This window comes from Canis lupus, chromosome 33 (genome assembly GCF_048164855.1).
Source record: "Canis lupus baileyi chromosome 33, mCanLup2.hap1, whole genome shotgun sequence".
NCBI lineage: Eukaryota > Metazoa > Chordata > Mammalia > Carnivora > Canidae > Canis > Canis lupus.
In genome coordinates, this window is record NC_132870.1 from 24,533,112 (window position 1) to 24,551,019 (window position 17,908).

Consider the following 17,908-nt stretch of genomic DNA (forward strand, 5'->3'; position numbering starts at 1 on the left):
AGGGGGTTGGTGGGTAACAGAAAAGCACAGGATAATTTTTGTATTTGTTATAGCCAAAGAAAGATTAGCCTAGAAAATGAAGAGGTCATAGCATTTTGCTATCCCGTAGCAATTTAAATCCAGAAAGCATGTATATAATCTCATAGCAAAATTCTGAAAGCCAACAAGCGAATAAAGCCAAATATACCAAATATCCCACCAAGAAATCATTAATATTAGAGTTGTGATTCAGAACCACTAATAAACATTTATTAGGTACTTAAAAAAAAGCTTATAATTTTACAAATTAAATGATGCTTTAATGGATATATTATGCCTTAGAATTATCTAAATCATATGTGGATAACATTACATTAATAAAAATGAATACATTTTATGTATACATGAAAGACTGGAAATTTCCTTCAATAATTTTGCTCTTTACAAAATATATAAATAAAACAATTCAACTTCTAAAGTATTACCACATTCAAGAAGAAGATATTGCTATCACCATTCTAAATTACTGGAATGCATTAATCTCCTGTTCCTTCATCTTCTAATTGTAACGGCAAAGTAAAAACTGAATTGAAATTAAGTTGGATTGTGACAACAATGCCAGGGATAGGCACATAAAGTAATAATTTCCAAACACAGAATACTGGGCCCCCAGAAAAGTGACAGTAGAGGAGTCTACTGGGTCTTGCACTCGGGCACATCTTTTCCTGAGGAGGCATGCCATAGACCAGGCTGAGGATCCACATTCTCTGCTCCAGCAATTTGTTCTTCTGAGAAAAAACAAAAGGAAAAAAAAAAAAAAACCTAAATCATCTTATTTTATTAAAGAAAACCCATAAAATTTGAATACAAGTAGAAATGAAACCAATGTTAAGACAGTAGAGATATGAAGAATGAAAAATGACAATCTGGTCATTAATGAGCTCAAGTCTGGTCATTAAAAAGGTGCCTTTCACTTCACCAAAGGTGGAGAAGTTTCTTCCCCATTTTCTCATAAAATCAACTGTTAGAAAAGCCATTTTGTACATAAAACCAAGAAGTAATAAAGTGTCACTTGAAGTTCATCAGTTTGAGATTCAAAGTGAATCAAACATAGGTTGGGTCTTATTTTCCTTTGCGTTAATTTTGGAAAAATACATGCTGTGCTAAACAAATAAATAGCATATATTTTGAAGAATAGTCATTCTCAGAAAACTCTGAGGCTTTTAAAAGTACTTCATTTATTTGTTTATAAACAATATTCATTTTCAAAGGATCATATCTAATAAAGTAAATCTCATATATCTGGTCTTTGCAATTACCTCAAGTTGTTGAGAAAATTCAAGTTATCTTTTATAATTCAAATTAAAAACTAACATTAAAATTCTTTTAGAACAGTATTCTACTACTTCAGGCTGGAACCATCTCCTTTAATTCTGAACTGGTCAGTTTTTATTCATATATTCTTCCAGACTACACTTTTGTTTATTTCACTTAAAAGTAGTACCCCCCCCGCCCAAAAAAAGTAGTACCAGAGTGATCCATATATTGATAAAAAGACTTAAACATTTCTATTTACAGTTGAATTAATTCATATCAAGCATGTGCCTCTGGCACGATCAGAAAAAAAAATCAAAAGGTGATTTAAAGTTTCTCCATTTTTCAAAAAAATCTTCTAAAATAGCATGTATGTGTATACAGCAAAAGTTCCATTTAAGTGCCAGCTAATGGAAGGTCCTTAAATGTTTGTTAAATATTATTCCATAAAGTGAATAAATGGTTCAGAAATGTTCTCAAAGTTGGTGCCTTCCTATACCCCCAGGAACACTTCCAGACTGCTGACTTGATCTAGCTAAAAATGATCGGACAGCTGCCTCTTTTAGCATATACTTTTGTTGCTTTAGCTTTCCTCCAACTGTGTAACAGCATTTCTGACAGGCAGATGCACTGGCACATGGACACATGATTAATGCTGAGCAGTGAGAAGGACAAGAAATGCAGTATTACAGAGCATCTCTGGCAATGTTCCACACCTCTGTGTCTGGCACCCAGGCAGAGATGGGGATGACCCTTGAGGCTGCCTCCCTCTATCCAGTCAGGTGCCTAGCGCTGATTTTTTCCCCAAATCTCACCTGACCATCCACTCTTCATCTCTACTGTACCCGCTCAAGTCCATGCTACCATCACCTCTTGCTTGGACAACTGTCATAAACTCTTGCTCCTATTATTTGTTGGTTACCATTTAGGTAAGGTGGTATGTTCAAAATTTACAACTCCTTATGATCCCCAACCCTCCCCTCTCCTGCGCCTCATCATGTTCTTTAAAATATTTCAAAGGCTTCCTCTATATGCTTTCAAGATAAAGTAAAAATTCCTTTATATAATCTGTGGTCTGGCCAGATCATCTTTCTTTCAACCCCTCCCCTGGTTATGGTCCCTTCTACCTTGGGCTTGTCACTGTTCCATCTGCCTGATTGTTAAGCTAACTCACGTTAACCTCTCAGATCTGTTTTCTTCTTCAAGGAAGACTTCCTTAATATTCCCAAAACAAAAACCTATTATAAGCCTCACAGCCTTTTGCACTCCGTAGTTTTACCTACTTTTATTATTATTATTATTATTATTGACTACTTGATTACTGTGTGTATCTTCTACTAGACTCTAACCTCCAGTAGGGTAGGGGCCATGTCTGGTTTTGCTTATCAATGTAGCATCAGGGTCTTACTCTGACACATAGTTGGAGATCAAATTTTTTTGCTGACCGAATGAATAAGTTAATGAAACAAGTCTATGATTTGGCTTGTGTAAAATGAATATAATTGGAAATACTGGCCCATTGCATTGATAAGAAAGGCTTCCTCAGTAAAAAATTTTATTTATAGGGTAGTGCTTTCATATTTTTGAGAATTGCTTATTTATCTTAGGGAAAAGTTGAGGGTTTATGAGGCATAATACAGACTTAGGGTAAAAAATGATGCACTTTAGGGCTGTGCTTTGGAGAAACTTTCTCACAACAGAAATGTCAAATGAAGTCTGCACTCTCTAGCTTGCTCAACTATATCTTGTCTAACTTTCCCTTTGGGGCCAAAATTAAAGATAAGTTCTGACAGTTATCCCTTGATTTCCAAAGAACCAGTATATTTACCTACCTGGGCAAAGGCCTAAACCCGAGTTATCAAAGTAGCGAACTGGATGAGGTGATGGTAAAGACTTTGATCGGCTGTCAAAAAACCAAGACTTTGGCGATTCCCTTGGCACAGGATCTTGTAAATTCCGTTCCTTGCATTGAGAAGGCGTATGCGGCCTCTTTTTGGGAGCTGTTATAGTCACTTTAGGAGACTGTGGAGAATTCTCACAAGTAACTTCTCTGTGAGCCTCTCTTTTAAGGATTCTCTCCTTCCATGTTTTGACTTCGTTGGAAAGATGATGGTTATTGCTTGAATGTAGCAGAAAAAGAGAGAGAGACTAAGTCTGCGCAATTTCTGAATTTATTAACACATAACATTTTTTTTAACTGTGGTAAAATATATATGATTAACTTTTTTTTTAAATTTTAGTTCCACTATAGTTAGCATATGGTGTTATATTAGTTCCAGGTGTACAATATAGTGATTCAACGGTTTCATACAACACCTGTGATGGTGCTCAACATAGCAAGGGCCCTTCCCCCCACTCCCCATCCTTCCCACCCACCCTCTTTCTGGTAACCATCAGTTTGTTCTCTACAGTTAGGAGCACTGGGCATTATATAAGATAATGAATCACTGACCTCTATATCTGAAACCAATAATATATTTCATTACATGTTAATTAACTGAATTTAAATTTTAAAAAACTCTGCTTCTTGGTCTCTTTTTCTCCCTTTGCTTGTTATAATTGATCTCATACTTCTAATTTTAATTTCCACCTAATGCCTCCTATATGGACTATTTCCACAGTTCAGAAAATGAAATGAGGCCTTGTAAATTGAAAAATTGTAATCATGAAGTCCTAAAAAGAAAGCTTAGAGTATGATACTAGGTTTCCAATGGATCAATATCATCCAGAGTGGTTTACTTATTGATACCTTGCAGCAATAATTTGATACATTAGTCTTCTGAATAGATGAACTTTTTTTCAAAGATTTTATTTATTTATGAGAGAGAGCGGGGGTGGGCAGAGACACAGGCAGAGGGAGAAGCAGGCTCCATGCAGAAGCCTGATGTGGGACTTGATCCCAGGACTCTAGGATCACACCCTCGGCCAAAGGCAGGCACTAAACCACTGAGCCACCCAGGGATCCCCTAACAGATGAATCTTTAATGTACTTCTGTTATTTTAAAAGAAATATATTACACCATACTTCTGAGTTATAGTCTTGCTTGTTGCAGGAAATGCCACCAGCATTTAACCAGTTCCTGCAGAGAGAAACCTAGAGGGAAGTCCCAGAGGCCCTGCTCTCCTTTATCTGGTCTTCCATGTCTGTGGACACAACTCCACACTTAATTCTCAAATCTATCTCCTTATATTTATGCCCACTGACCCCATTCTAGCCCATGCCAAAATTATCTTTTGCCTGCACTGCAGCAGATAGATTCCTAAACTGGGTTTCCTTGATTGCTTCAGCAGCCAGAGACACTATCTGATCTCATCAGGCCCTGGCTTAAAATCCTCCACTGGAGGTAATTTTCCCATTACATTTTGGATACCACCCAAACCTCTTCAGAGTGTCCTGTGTAACCTACACCAGTTACCTCTGGCATCTCTCCTTGCACCTGACTCTGTTTCGTTCTCTATGCCCTGGCCCACACTGTTTGTCTTTGAGCTCCACCAATTGGTTATTCCTTCTGACTGAAAGCCTTTATCTGGCCTCTTATCCTTTTCCCACAGCTACTCTTTTTTTTTTTTTTAAAGATTTTATTTATTTATTCATAACAGAGAGGGGCGGGGGCAGAGACACAGGCAGAGGGAGAGGGAGAGAAGCAGGCTCCATGCAGGGAGCCCGACGTGGGACTAAATCCCCAATCTCCAGGATCATACCCCGGCCGAAGGCAGTGCCAAACCGCTGGGCCACCGGGGCTGCCCTACAGCTACTCTTACATCAGTTTCTTCATCATCACTCTTCCCCATACCCAGATAAGGTCCTATTTGTGGCTTTTTATTGTTACTGTTTAATAGCACTCATTGCAAAAAATTACTTGTTTGTATAGTTATTTGTTTAATGCCTACTTTTCCTCTATTGTATCATCACAGTAAAGTGGTTGGCACAAGATTCTAATCTTTGATAGAAGTCAAATAATTTGTCAGAACTGTTTAAAAAGTAAAAGCAAATAGGCTACAGTAATGGACTTAAGGAGTTCTCTTTTGACTTGGGTATGCAGACTTGTGGTATAGTTAAGCTGGCCCTCAAAGATCTTTATTTACTTCCTGTTTCTTGGCTTTGTTAAAAATAGATCAATTGATAGCCAACATCTGGAAGGGGGGGTACCAGTCTTATTCCTTTTAAAAGACATTTATTACATTTACTCTAAAAATGACTTTCCCCACGTGTGAAGGGTTGTCAACTCCAAAAAATACGTATGTGTATACACCAAGCTCCCCACATGTAATAGCCAGATACCTAATTTTGATATCATATAAGCAGATTTTACCTTTTGTGTGTGTGTGCGTGTGTCCATTTTCTAAAGGCTAGGGCTTTTATCTTGTGATCTGTTGTGTTGTTTTTTTAAATTCATGAGAGACACAGAAAGAGAGAGGCAGAGACACAGGCAGAGGGAGAAGCAGGCTCCTCGCAGGGAGTCTGACGTGGGACTCAATCCCAGGTCTCTAGGATCAGGCCCTGGGCTGTAGGCGGCGCTAAACTGCTGGGCCACCTGGGCTGCCCTAAGCAGATCTTACCTTAATAGTTCATTCTTTTGCTTTATTAGCTGTTCATTTTGCTGTTTTAACTTAGAGATTTCCTTTTCTAGCCGTATATATCCACTTTTTAAAATAAGAGCTTTTGTGCTTTGTACGATGCCACTGCCACCTCCACAAGTTAAGGGTTTATTTGGAGGCTGAGAGTCCGTATATTCTGATACAACTGTGAGGGAGACAAATTACACAAATAGGTGATAATTTTAATTATCTCCAGAGTTCAAAATAAAAGTAACATTACAAAAAGAGCAGGAAGTCACTGCAAAAACCAGAACATCTTAATCACCATCTCCCTAGAAGCCATCCTTGCTTTCTTCCTCCTACCTCACCTCCCATACCTTTTTGATCAACACTTCTAATTGTTTCTAGAGTCCTTCTGCTTCTCTTTACCCACCAATTCCACTAGCCCAACACTGCTCGCTGGAACCTTTCACTACCATGGCAGCAGTAGCAATCACCCTAGTTAGTGGTGTCCTTCACTGCTCTCTCCTCTACATCAGTGGAAACGCAGCAGGGCTTCCTGCAACACAGAATGTGTGTAGGGTCCACCACCAGTCATTCAGCACACTGTAAATTCTCAACATATACCTGTTACCTAAATAAAACTCAGAATGATACCAAAGCTATACTATTACGATATACTAAATTCAAGAGTCTATTAAAGTATACTTTTAAGTATATACTATTAAGTATTCTATACTATGTGTGTGAAAATAAGGTAAGGAATTGTTTTGTAAATCTTAGGTAAAACTGCATAAAAATGTGAGGTACTTATAAAGTAAAATAATCCACTGCATAACTGACAATTTACAAGAGGGTTATGTGTGTGGGGGGAAGATACTCAATATCCATTTCCTTTTGAATTATTCTGAATTCAGATACAATATGTACCCGAAAGTCACAAATCAAGAATAATTATCCTGACCCTTCAAAAGGCATACTCGTTGCTTGCTTGTTTTCGATCTTATCCCTTGAAGTTTTCCAGATAGGGGTGCACTTATCCTGCAATAGACTCTAGAGAAGTTCAGGCCAAACATGTACTAGACAACATCTTGAACACTATCTCATTATTTTTAAGTGAATGGATAAAAATACACAGAAGTATTATCTTATGTTTGCTTGACATTCAGAATTTGTAGTGTGCTTTCACACATAATTTTCAGTTTGATCCTTACAATAAGTATATACATAAGCTAGAAGGACAGGTATTGTCCCCATGATTTCATCTAGTCATGAAGTGAGGGGAATCTGCCCTTAGTTCAGTGCTTGTTTACTACACAAAGCTGTCCCAAACACTGTTCAGCATCCTCTCTTTTGAAACACAAGAGGCAGTAATATGGAAAAAGGTACAGGTTGAGGAATGCATATGTAGAAATTTGATCATTAGATTTGAAACTGTGTCATAGCCAAACTGTGGAAGGAGCCTCGGTGTCTATCGAAAGATGAATGGATAAAGAAGATGTGGTTTATGTATACAATGGAATATTACTCAGCCATTAAAAACGACAAATACCCACCATTTGCTTTGACGTGGATGGAACTGGAGGGTATTATGCTGAGTGAAGTAAGTCAATCGGAGAAGAACAAACATTATATGGTCTCATTCATTTGGGGAATATAAAAAATAGTGAAAGGGAATAAAGGGGAAAGGAGAAAAAATGAGTGGGAAATATTAGAAAGGGAGACAGAACATGAGAGACTCCTAACTCTGGGAAACGAACTAGGGGTGGTGGAAAGGGAGGTGGGCAGGGGGTGGGGAGTGACTGGGTGACGGGCACTGAAGTGGGCACTTGACAGGATGAGCACTGGGTGTTATTCTATATGTTGGCAAATTGAACACCAATAAAAAATAAATTTATAAAAATAAAAAAAGATTTGAAACTGTGTCTAAGATAAATCTGAAAGTTTTTCTCAAGTAAGCATCAACTCTATTTTCTATACTAAGAATATGTAGGATATTATTTCCTTATTTCTACTGTGTGCTGATTGTATTTTTACTGCGCATATGGTTAAAATCTATTAGAACATGTTTGTGTTTTTATTGGGAAGGGTACTTCTACCTTGATAGTTACAGGATTCTTTTATAGTACTGAAGATACTCTACTCATGTAAAGATCTAATAACACAAAGGTAAAATTAATATTTTTTAAGAATCTATAATGGATAAGCAGTTGAGATTACAGGAAGCTAAGGAGATGTCTGTCACACAATAAATTTGATCCCAATAAATTCATTTCAAGATAGTTTTTTCTAAATTAGTGATTAACAGGTTTATTCTTGACTGTCACATATACAATGTCTTCAAAATGTCTAAGTGTATTGAGAAATAAGATGGAAAGGACCTCGAAACATCAGCATTTTCTACTTACTTGAGGTATCCTGGGCTTGTTGATTTCTTCTGAGATTTTCTCTCAGTACCCTTATAACTTCTTTTTGATGTTCTACAGTGGCCTTTGTAGAAGTAATTCTAATAAGAACAACAATGGAAATATGTAAAAGCCTAGCAACCGATTTTTAATGGAAGGATAAACAGAAATGCTGTCGAGAATTTTCTAATAAGATTTATCTCATTGACATAAAACCCATAAGTGGCAGTAGATAACTCCCTGGTATCAAATTTTATAGCTATAACACCATCAGATTGGAAGTATTCTATTTTGTTGCAAGAGTAATTTTTAAAATTCTTCTTAAATTTCTGGAAGGCCAATAGCTATTAATTGGATACAATTACCAGACCATAAAGTGAGAACTTCTACACCTATTTCTACATTGTCAGGGAAGCAAACCCTGGCTGCAGCTTTAGTCTAATGTGATACAATCAGAGGTCAAATTCTACTCACTATTCCCTAGTACAAAGTGACATTTTATGTATTGTAGGCTTAAGTATTAATCAGCAGTTATGAATCAAGAGACTTTCTGCCTTTAGAGACTCTGGCAGTATCAACCGATTCTATTCTATATGTGAAACTGATCTTTTAAAAAAAGATCAATTGATTGATTTATGAGAGAGAGACACACACACACAAAGAGTGCAGGAGGGGAAGACATAGAGGGAGACAGAAACTCAAGCAGATTCCACAGGGAGCCAGACATGAAGCTGGATCTCAAGATCCTGAGATCACAATGTGAGCCAAAACCAAGAGTTGGATGCTTAACTGACTGTATCACCCAGGCTCCTCTAAAATTGCCTTTTTATAATGAAAAACTTGATGGGTATTAGTTTCACTAAAACCAATAGTCTTCTTAATGGAATGTGGGAGGCTTGAGTGCTTTCCGGGCAAATTTGGTATCACGGTTAAATATTTATAGGAAGAACAAAAAGCATCAGGAGTCAGAAGGAATCTTAAGAAATCCTCTACTACAAACCTATCCTAACTGATTATGAATATAAAGACCAGAGAGATTAAACTGCCTGTATGTAAAGTGATATAATAATAAGTGGCAATATTATATTTCTAATTCATTGTCCCTGACTCTGTTTAATGTTCTTTCATCAGATTAGATCATAAAGAACTTTAGGCATGCCATGATGTATAGTAGTATATATAAATAAATAAAAAGAGGTTATGCTTTTGGGTACTAGGTACCATAATTTAAAAGGAAATACGATTTTACATAAAAACACAACAGGAAGAACAAATTAAATTATGAGAGCCAACAGAAATCTTAGTTGAACTGCCAAGCACACACAGATGTGTGTGTGTGTGTATATATATATATGTTATTATTATTCATCTTCAAGCATAAAAAAGGCCAGTTTTAAGCTGTTTATAGAAGACAGCAAGAATCATCAAAAAAAAAAAATCATCATCAAAAAACATGGTGTGTTAGTAATTGACCAGAACTATGCTTATTTTTAAAAACTTTGCATATGTAGTAAGAATTTAACAAGTTTAAAATCTGTGGATGTTTGTATTTAGTTTAAGAAGTTATTTTAAAACGTTAACCAAAGCAAAAAATTTTATATAATTTAGAAGGGAAACTTAAGCTATTAAAGTCGTGTTCAGTTAGACATACTCTTTTTCAAACTCTTTGGCATTCTTCTTCTTTTCTAGATCCATTTTCACCAGTTTCATCTTGAGATCTTCAATTTCTTCTTTATAGGGCTTAGCTCCTAAAGCAACTTTATCCTAAATTTTTAGGGAAAAGAAAAATAATTCCAGAACACTTTTAAAGAGCTGTTAACTACCTTATTTGGTAGGAACATTTTAAAACAGCAAATTCCAAACATATGAAAAGCAAAAAGGCACAAAATTTAACCCTAAAATGAATAACAAGTAGATATCTGATGTGAGGTATACATGAAACTATTGGAAGGTATAATTAAGAACATAAGACTTTCAGGTTTTTTTTTTTTTTTTTTAAAGATTTTATTTATTTATTCATAGAGAGAGAGAGAGGCAGAGTCACAGGCGGAGGGAGAAGCAGGCTCCACGTAGGGAGCCCAACGTGGGACCTGATCCCAAGTCTCCAGGATCACACCCTGGGCTGCAGGAGGCACTAAACCGCTGCGCCACCGGGGCTGCCCTGACTTTCAGTTCTTAAAAGACCTTTTTTTTCAATTAAAAATGAGAAACAAGGGGATCCCTGGGTGGCACAGCGGTTTGGCGCCTGCCTTTGGCCCAGGGCGCGATCCTGGAGACCCGGGATCGAGTCCCACATCGGGCTCCCGGTGGATGGAGCCTGCTTCTCCCTCTGCCTGTGTCTCTGCCCCTCTCTCTCTCTCTGTGACTATCATAAAAAAAAAAGAGAGAGAGAAAGAGAGAGAGAGAGAAACAAAATGAAACAGAAAAGTTGAAAATAAGGAGTAGACAAAGTAAATCAGGAAAATGAAACAACAACAAAAAGTCAGAATAGCAATATAAATACCAAACTGGAACTGAATTCAAGGTATAGAGTATTATAAAGTGTTGTTGTGATATTTGGACTAAAAGATGGTTAAATCCAGTGCTGTAAATGTATCTACTTTCTCCTAGATAATCAAAAATCCTATGCAAATACATATTTACATGTATTTATTAGTTTTTAAAAAAACTTTTGAGTTTTATTTCTTTTAAAGATTTTATCTATTTGAGAGCAGAGCACAAGTGGAGAGGAGGAGGGACAGAGGGAGGGAGGAGCTGACTCCCCAATGAGCAGATATCCGGGCTCCCATCCCAGGACTCCGAGATCATGACCTGAGCAGAAAGCAGACACTTAACTGACTAAGCCATCTAGGTGCCCCCATACTTACATATATTTAGGCTCTTTTTTTATAAATAGATTTTTATTTTTTAGAGCAACTTTAGGTTTATAGAAAAACTGAGCAGAGTACAGAGTTCCATATGCTCCATCTCCCTCCCCCCCCCACCTATTTCCCTTATTATTAACATCACATATTAGTATGATTTGTTACAAATGATGAGGCAATATACATTTCAGGCTGCCTTAGAGTTTACTGTTCCTATTGTACATTATATGAATTTTGACAAATATCTAATGACATGTGTTCATCATTACTATATCCTACAGAATAGTTTTGCAGTCTTAAAAGTCTCCTGCTCCACCTACTCATCCTTCCCTCTCTTACCCCTTTTGGATCATTGGCGAGCCTTGATCTTTTTATTGTCATAGTTTTGCCTTTTTCAGAATGTCATACAGTTGGAATCACAGATTACGAAGTCTTTTCAGATTGGCTTCTTTTAATTAAGTGTGCATTTAAGGTTTATCCATATCTTTTTATGGCTCGATAGCTCATTTCTTATCATTACTGAATAAATCACTCATTTCTTTTTATTGCTGTACCACAGCCATACGATGGAGAATTAGAATTACAAAAAATAAAACCCATCTAAATAGGGACCCAGAGAGTTCTCTTTATTCCTCCAGGTAAATAGGGTTTCTATGGGGGTTGGGTTTATTCCCAACCGCTGTACAAACATTTACATGCACACCATGGCTAGCAGACTAAAGAGGTGCAAAACTTCCATAAATGGTAAATGCTCAGCTTAAGGAGGTCGATGACTGGGTAAGAGAAGCCCATTCTTGGAGGAGCCCACTGTCTGCTCAGTCACAGCACCACTTCAACCCCACCTTCTCAATCAGGTGCTGATATCAGGGACTCTCTGAGCATATGACTGGCTGGAGTATTGTAATTTTGTAAGAAACTGCCAAACTCCCTTTCAAACTGGCTGTCCCATTTGCAGTCCTACTGGCAATGAATGAGAGTTCCTACTGCTCCACCTCCTCACCAGCATTTAGTGTGGTTTTGGATTTTAGCCATTATGGCATGTTGAAGTATCGCAGGTTATGTAGTGGTATTTTGTAATTCTCATAACATATGATGCTGAGATTCTTTTTCATATACTTGTCACATGTATATCATCTTAGGTGGGGTGTCTGGTCAGATCTGTTGCCTAGTTTTTAATCGGCTTGTTTTTGTGATCACTGTTAAGAGTTCTTTGTGGGACTCTGCCCTAGGACCCCAGGATCATGACCTGAGACAAAGGCAGATGCTCAACCACGGAGCCACTCCAGCGTCCCAGGTATTTTTAACTTAAATGGAGTTTAACTTACCAAGTTTTTTTTCTTTTACGGATAGTGTTTTTGGTGTTGTATCTAAAAAGTCATGACCAAACCCATGGTCACCTAGATTTTCTATCTCATCTTCTGGGGATTTTCCAGTTTTGTGTTTTACACTTAGATTTTTGATCAACCGAGTTAATTTTTGTGGAATATAGAAAGTCTGTATCAAGATTTTTTTGTTTGTGGAAGACCAGTTCCAGCATCATTAGTTAAGACAGACTATCCTTCTCTACTGAATTGCCTTTGCTCTTCTGTTAAGGATCAGTTGGCTGCATTTGTGTGGACCTATTTATAAACTCTCTATTCTCTTCCATTGAACTATCTGTCTACATATTATTTTCAAAGTTCAAAGAAGGGGATCCCTAGGTGGCTCAGCGGTTTAGCGCCTGTGTTTGGCGCAGGGCGCGATCCTGGAGTCCTGGGATCGAGTCCCACTTCGGGCTCCCGGCATGGAGCCTGCTTCTCCCTCTGCCTGTGTGTCTCTGCCTCTCTCTCTCTCTCTCTCTCTATCATAAATAAATTAAAAAAAAATTCAAAGAACTCTCAAAATAAATAAAAGGTATCCATTTATGACACCAAAAAGGAAATTTCAAAATATTCTAGAAATGCAGAAATTGCTGTTTTTTGTTTTTGTTTTTTGCCACAGTATAATAAAATAAATCAGTCATATTTAAAATTGTTTAAAACATTCTTAGGTAAAATAAATCAAAATAGAAAATACTGAATTAGAAATGAAAGACAAGAGAATTCCGTATTTCAAACACATGGCCAAAATTACACTCAAGAAACATTGATGATCTTAAACAGTTTTACTGTCTGAAAAGACAGAAAACGAATTTCTTGGTTAACATCACCTATTTTATCATCTGCAGCTTGGATGGATTCAGTTGTTAAACTTTTGTGGCTCTACTGGAAAAAGAATTTCTTTGAAATTCTGATTTGAATGACATGAAATTTATGAATTAATTTGGGAAAAACTTAGGGTCATATAGTTTTTAGATTCCAACCTAGGAAATGATGTGTTTTTTATAAAACCACATGTTCTATTTCTTTTTAATTTTTTTTTTCTTTTCACATCCTTTGCCCTCACTTTTTTTGTTAAGGTTAGTCATTCAAACATCTTTAGATTTTGTGTCCATTATAAATAATGGCAAAATCTTTTTCTCATCATGCAGGATGTCCATAAAGTTCTAGTGCAATTTATTTATTTTTGAAGATTTTATCTATTTATTTGAGAGTGAGAGAGCAAGCATGAGTGGGGAGGCAGAGGCAGAAGGAGTGGAAGAAATAGACTCCCTGCTGAGCAGGGAAACTGACTCAGGCTGATCCCAGAACCCCCGGTGAGAGATCATAACCTGAGCAGAAGCCAGATGCCTTTCCAGCACAGTTTAAAGTTTTGATCAATTCACTGCTACTTGATATAAACAATTTGTAATGATATAACAGAGGAAATGTATCAATATTTAAACAAAATTGTTAATGATTCATTTGTTCAAATTATTTTCTTCTCTATTCAATTAACAAACCCTACATTATTTATTATATTGGGACAGTTATAGCCAAGATGTTTTCAAATAATGGTGAATAGGTTAAACAAAAGTTTTTTCTTATGTCAAGTCTTGAGTTAAATACATTGTTGTATTTTTAAAAAATGTTTTGTTTATTTATTCATGAGAGACAGAGAGACAGACAGAGACACAGGCAGAGGGAGAAGCAGGCCCCATGCAAGGAGCCCGAAGTGGGACTCGATCCGGGGTCTCCAGGACTCGATCCAGGGTCTCCAGGATCAGGCCCTGGGCTGAAGACCGCGCCAAACCGCTGAACCACCTTGGCTGCCCACATTGTTGCATTTTATAGAATGTTTATAGTAATACCGAAAAGCAAATGAAAGAAAACTCAAACTGTATAAAGATTTTATGAATACCCTATATTTTGCTTTCTTTCCCCATAGGTGTTATATAATGCCAAAACCCAGAAATAGTTATTCCTGGTATACAGCAAAAATATATCTGTCTCCATAGATGCCTGTATCAATCCAGACAGAATGTGAAGAAATCTGTTGCTTACTTCCTTTCTTGAAATACTTTTACTTACATGAAGAAACTGTAACCACTGTTTTGCACTCTATGCTGTACTGCCCCTGCCCAACTTACTGGCTACTCCACCTTGGTATCCTTTGGTTACTCCTTATCTCTTCCGCATTATGCTCATGCCTTCATCCAATCTCATGACTTATATACTGACAATTCCCCAAACTTACACCACAAGTCTAGAGCTCTCTTAGACTTAAGTATACAACTGCTTTAGTCATATCTCAAGTTGGATGTCCCCAGTACCCATTTCAAAATCAATATGTCCAAAACTTAGTTCTGATTCAGCTCTCATGGTTTCAAACTTGCTCTTCTGACAATCTTTCCCATCTCCATAAATGGCAAGTCCATCCTTCCTGGTGTTCAGGCCAAAAACTCTGGAATCATCTCTGACTCCAAGAAATATGGGAGGAAGGGATGTGTCCCATTTCTGGGCCAGAGCCTTTAAGAGTAGAGGTTTTAAGATGATTTTTAACTTTTCTATCTGTCCCTTTCCTATGAACCAGGGCATGGACAGTTAACAACTTGGCTTTAACCATGCAGATGAAAACAGCACCTGAGGGGGTGGCAGAAAAACAGGAGGGAAGTGAGCCTGTGGAGCCATCTGCCAACCTGGAATTCACACTTTTATAGGAGATAGAGAAATAAAGCTCCCTCTTGTTTGAGTTGTTGCAGTTTGGTTCCCTTTGTTGTAGCAGTTGGTATGTCAGATTAACAAACACACCCTCCTGGATTCTATTTTCAAAGGGCATCTTTTAAGAAATTTAATCGGACCATCATAACCTTTTGCCAAAATCATCTGATGACTTCCCATCTTACTCAAAATAAAAACCAAAGTTCTTACAACAGCCTGTGAGACCCTTTATGACTGGACTCTCTGCTACTTCTCACCTTATTTCCCACTTCTGTCCCCTTGCTCACTCTGCTCAGGAGACATGGGCTTTGTTTCTTAAACATACCTGCACTATTTGCGATTTCCTTTGCTAAGAAGGCTCTTCTGCTACCACATAGCTCACGCATCCCTTCAAGAAACCTCAGTGGTGTGGCTTTCGTCAGCTCCCCTTTATAAGATCATGTCTGCTTCCCTCATGCCCTCACATCCACCCAGTACCCATATACCCCTCGTCTCGCTTAATATTTTCCTACTGCATTTTCACCATCTGACACAAATATGTACTTGCTTATTTTCTGTCTTCCTAAACCAGAATGTAAGCTCCTTGAAGGAAGGAGGGACTTTTATTTCTTTCCATTGCTGTACACATGACATCTAGAGCAATGACCAACATATGCCAGATATTCAACAGATATGTATCTTGACTGAATAAAAATGTGATTTGACATATTAAATGATTTCTCTCAAAAATTCTAGAGCTTTCCAATTGATTTTCATGGCTTTTAGCTTTACATTTAACAAGATTTTTTTTTTTTTACAAGATTGTTTTTTATTGCCTCTCTGTTTCATGTCTTATTGAATGAATCAGAACTTTCAGAACAATGTTAAAATGATGAAAGGAGCAGACATTCTTGACTTGCTCCTAATTTTAACTGAAATGAAGAGATAGCAAACTTAAGTGCTTATTAGGGGTCAGGCTCAAGCAACGGAAGTGTGGGAAGGGCTGGGGCTTTAAAAAAAAAAAAGTGGTAAAGATGTGATGAATGAAGGTGACTTGTTTAACGGCAATCAAGTTCAAAGACAAGCTTTCCTAAACAGGTCAGAGTCAGGCCACAGGCTACCAGGTGGGACTTACTAATGGGATTAAATTAAAAAAAAAAACAAAAAAAAACAACAGGGGGCAGCTTGGGTGGCTCAGGGGGTTTAGCATCACCTTCAGCCCAGGGCATGATCCTGGGGACCTGGGATCAAGTCCCACATCGGGTTCCCTGCATGGAGCCTGCTTCTCCATCTGTCTGTGTCTCTTGTGAATAAGTAAATAAAATCTTTAAAAAATAAAAAATAAAAAAAATAAAGGATTTTAAAATTTACTTAATAAATATTTAGATAAGTGGGGTTTTTTTGAAAAAGAAAATTACATTTTAAACTATAAAGAATAATCTTTATATATCTTTTACAAAATAATTTTTCTAGGAATATAAAAATAATAATTTTATATGGAAATATTTTACATGCATTTCATTTCTCAATTTCCACTTGCTTTTTAAAAGATTGAGTACTGAACTTCACGTGTACATAGGTAATAGGAAGTTCAAAGTTCAGACACCCAAATTATCCTCCATTTCAACAGTAAAAGGAAAAAAAAAAACCTTGTTATTATAGAATGAGTTCGTTAAGTTACCTGAAGTAATTGGATCCTTTCTTTTGTTTTTTCAAGGCATTTATTTGATTCATTAACTTGCGACTGAAGTTTTGCTATGATGTCATTAGTCATCTCAAGTTCTTTCTGCATCTTTACAATCTTGTTTTCCTTGTGCAAAGCACTTTCTTTAGCTTCATGCAGTGAAGCTTCCAGCTCCTGAATTTTCTGTTAGAGAAAGCACACATATATAAGGTGTGCCAGAATCACAGTATATATAAGTTTAAGACAAAGATGATCATCTATAGATATTAATGTTTCAGACTGCATTAACAAAGAATAGAAGAGAAACCAAATGTCACTCAATTTACACATGTATTGTTTTCTTTATTAGAAGCTGATGATTTTTGGATTAAAAAAGACCCAAATTTTATAATATAAGGTTTAGTGCTTATTTTATTTATGGTTAGTGCAGTGTTAAGCACTAACATTTTAAATTAACACCACTTAAAGCACACTTGTTAACTGATTCTTTAAGAAATGTACATAGTATATCTTTCCCTTTATTTTTATTACCTGGTTTTTAAATTAAAAAATACAAGTATATAGAAAAATTCAAAGGCATATAATGAAGGGTAAGTTTCCCCATCTCAGAATGTCAGCTGACCCTGCAGCAACCACTACTAAACTCTTTCAACTGTATCCTTCTAGAAACTTTCTAGGCCTATCTGAGCATTTGTGAAATCTATAGTTATAAAAACAGCCATATACACAAGTAGGAACATACTGAGTATACAGTTTTTTTTTAACTTGACAATGTATTTTCCAGATCTTTCCATGACCAACACATATAAATGTCTCCACCTTTTTGTCTTCATGGATACATACTTAGTTTCTTGGTTGTACTATAAATTAGTTAACCCATCAACCACTAATGAACATCTAGGTTATTTCCAGTTTTTTTTTTTTTTTTGCAAGTATAAAAATACCTGAATTTATTTATAAAAAGATTTACTTGTTTTTTGCATGCGCGCACACGAGAGAATGAACAGGAGTGTGTTGGGGGTGGGGGGAGAAGAAGAGGGAGAAGCAGGGAGCCAGATGAGGAGCTCCATCCCAGGACCCTGAGAT

At 36.9% G+C, this 17,908-nt stretch overlaps 1 protein-coding gene across 4 annotated transcripts in view; it reads right to left on the reverse strand.

Annotated features, from left to right (window-relative positions):
- Positions 1-213: 213 nt before the first annotated feature.
- Positions 214-17,908, reverse strand: part of CENPE (centromere protein E) — an 82,635-nt gene continuing 64,940 nt past the window's right edge. For all 4 annotated transcript variants that reach the window (XM_072810664.1, XM_072810666.1, XM_072810665.1 and 1 more), the window contains 6 exons: positions 16,820-17,005; positions 9,889-10,001; positions 8,241-8,338; positions 5,854-6,037; positions 3,126-3,412; positions 214-767 (listed from right to left, as the gene is read on the reverse strand). In XM_072810664.1, coding sequence (XP_072666765.1) covers positions 673-767; positions 3,126-3,412; positions 5,854-6,037; positions 8,241-8,338; positions 9,889-10,001; positions 16,820-17,005 — 963 coding nt within the window. In that variant the 3' untranslated portion in view covers positions 214-672. The remainder of the gene's footprint in view (positions 768-3,125; positions 3,413-5,853; positions 6,038-8,240; positions 8,339-9,888; positions 10,002-16,819; positions 17,006-17,908) is intronic.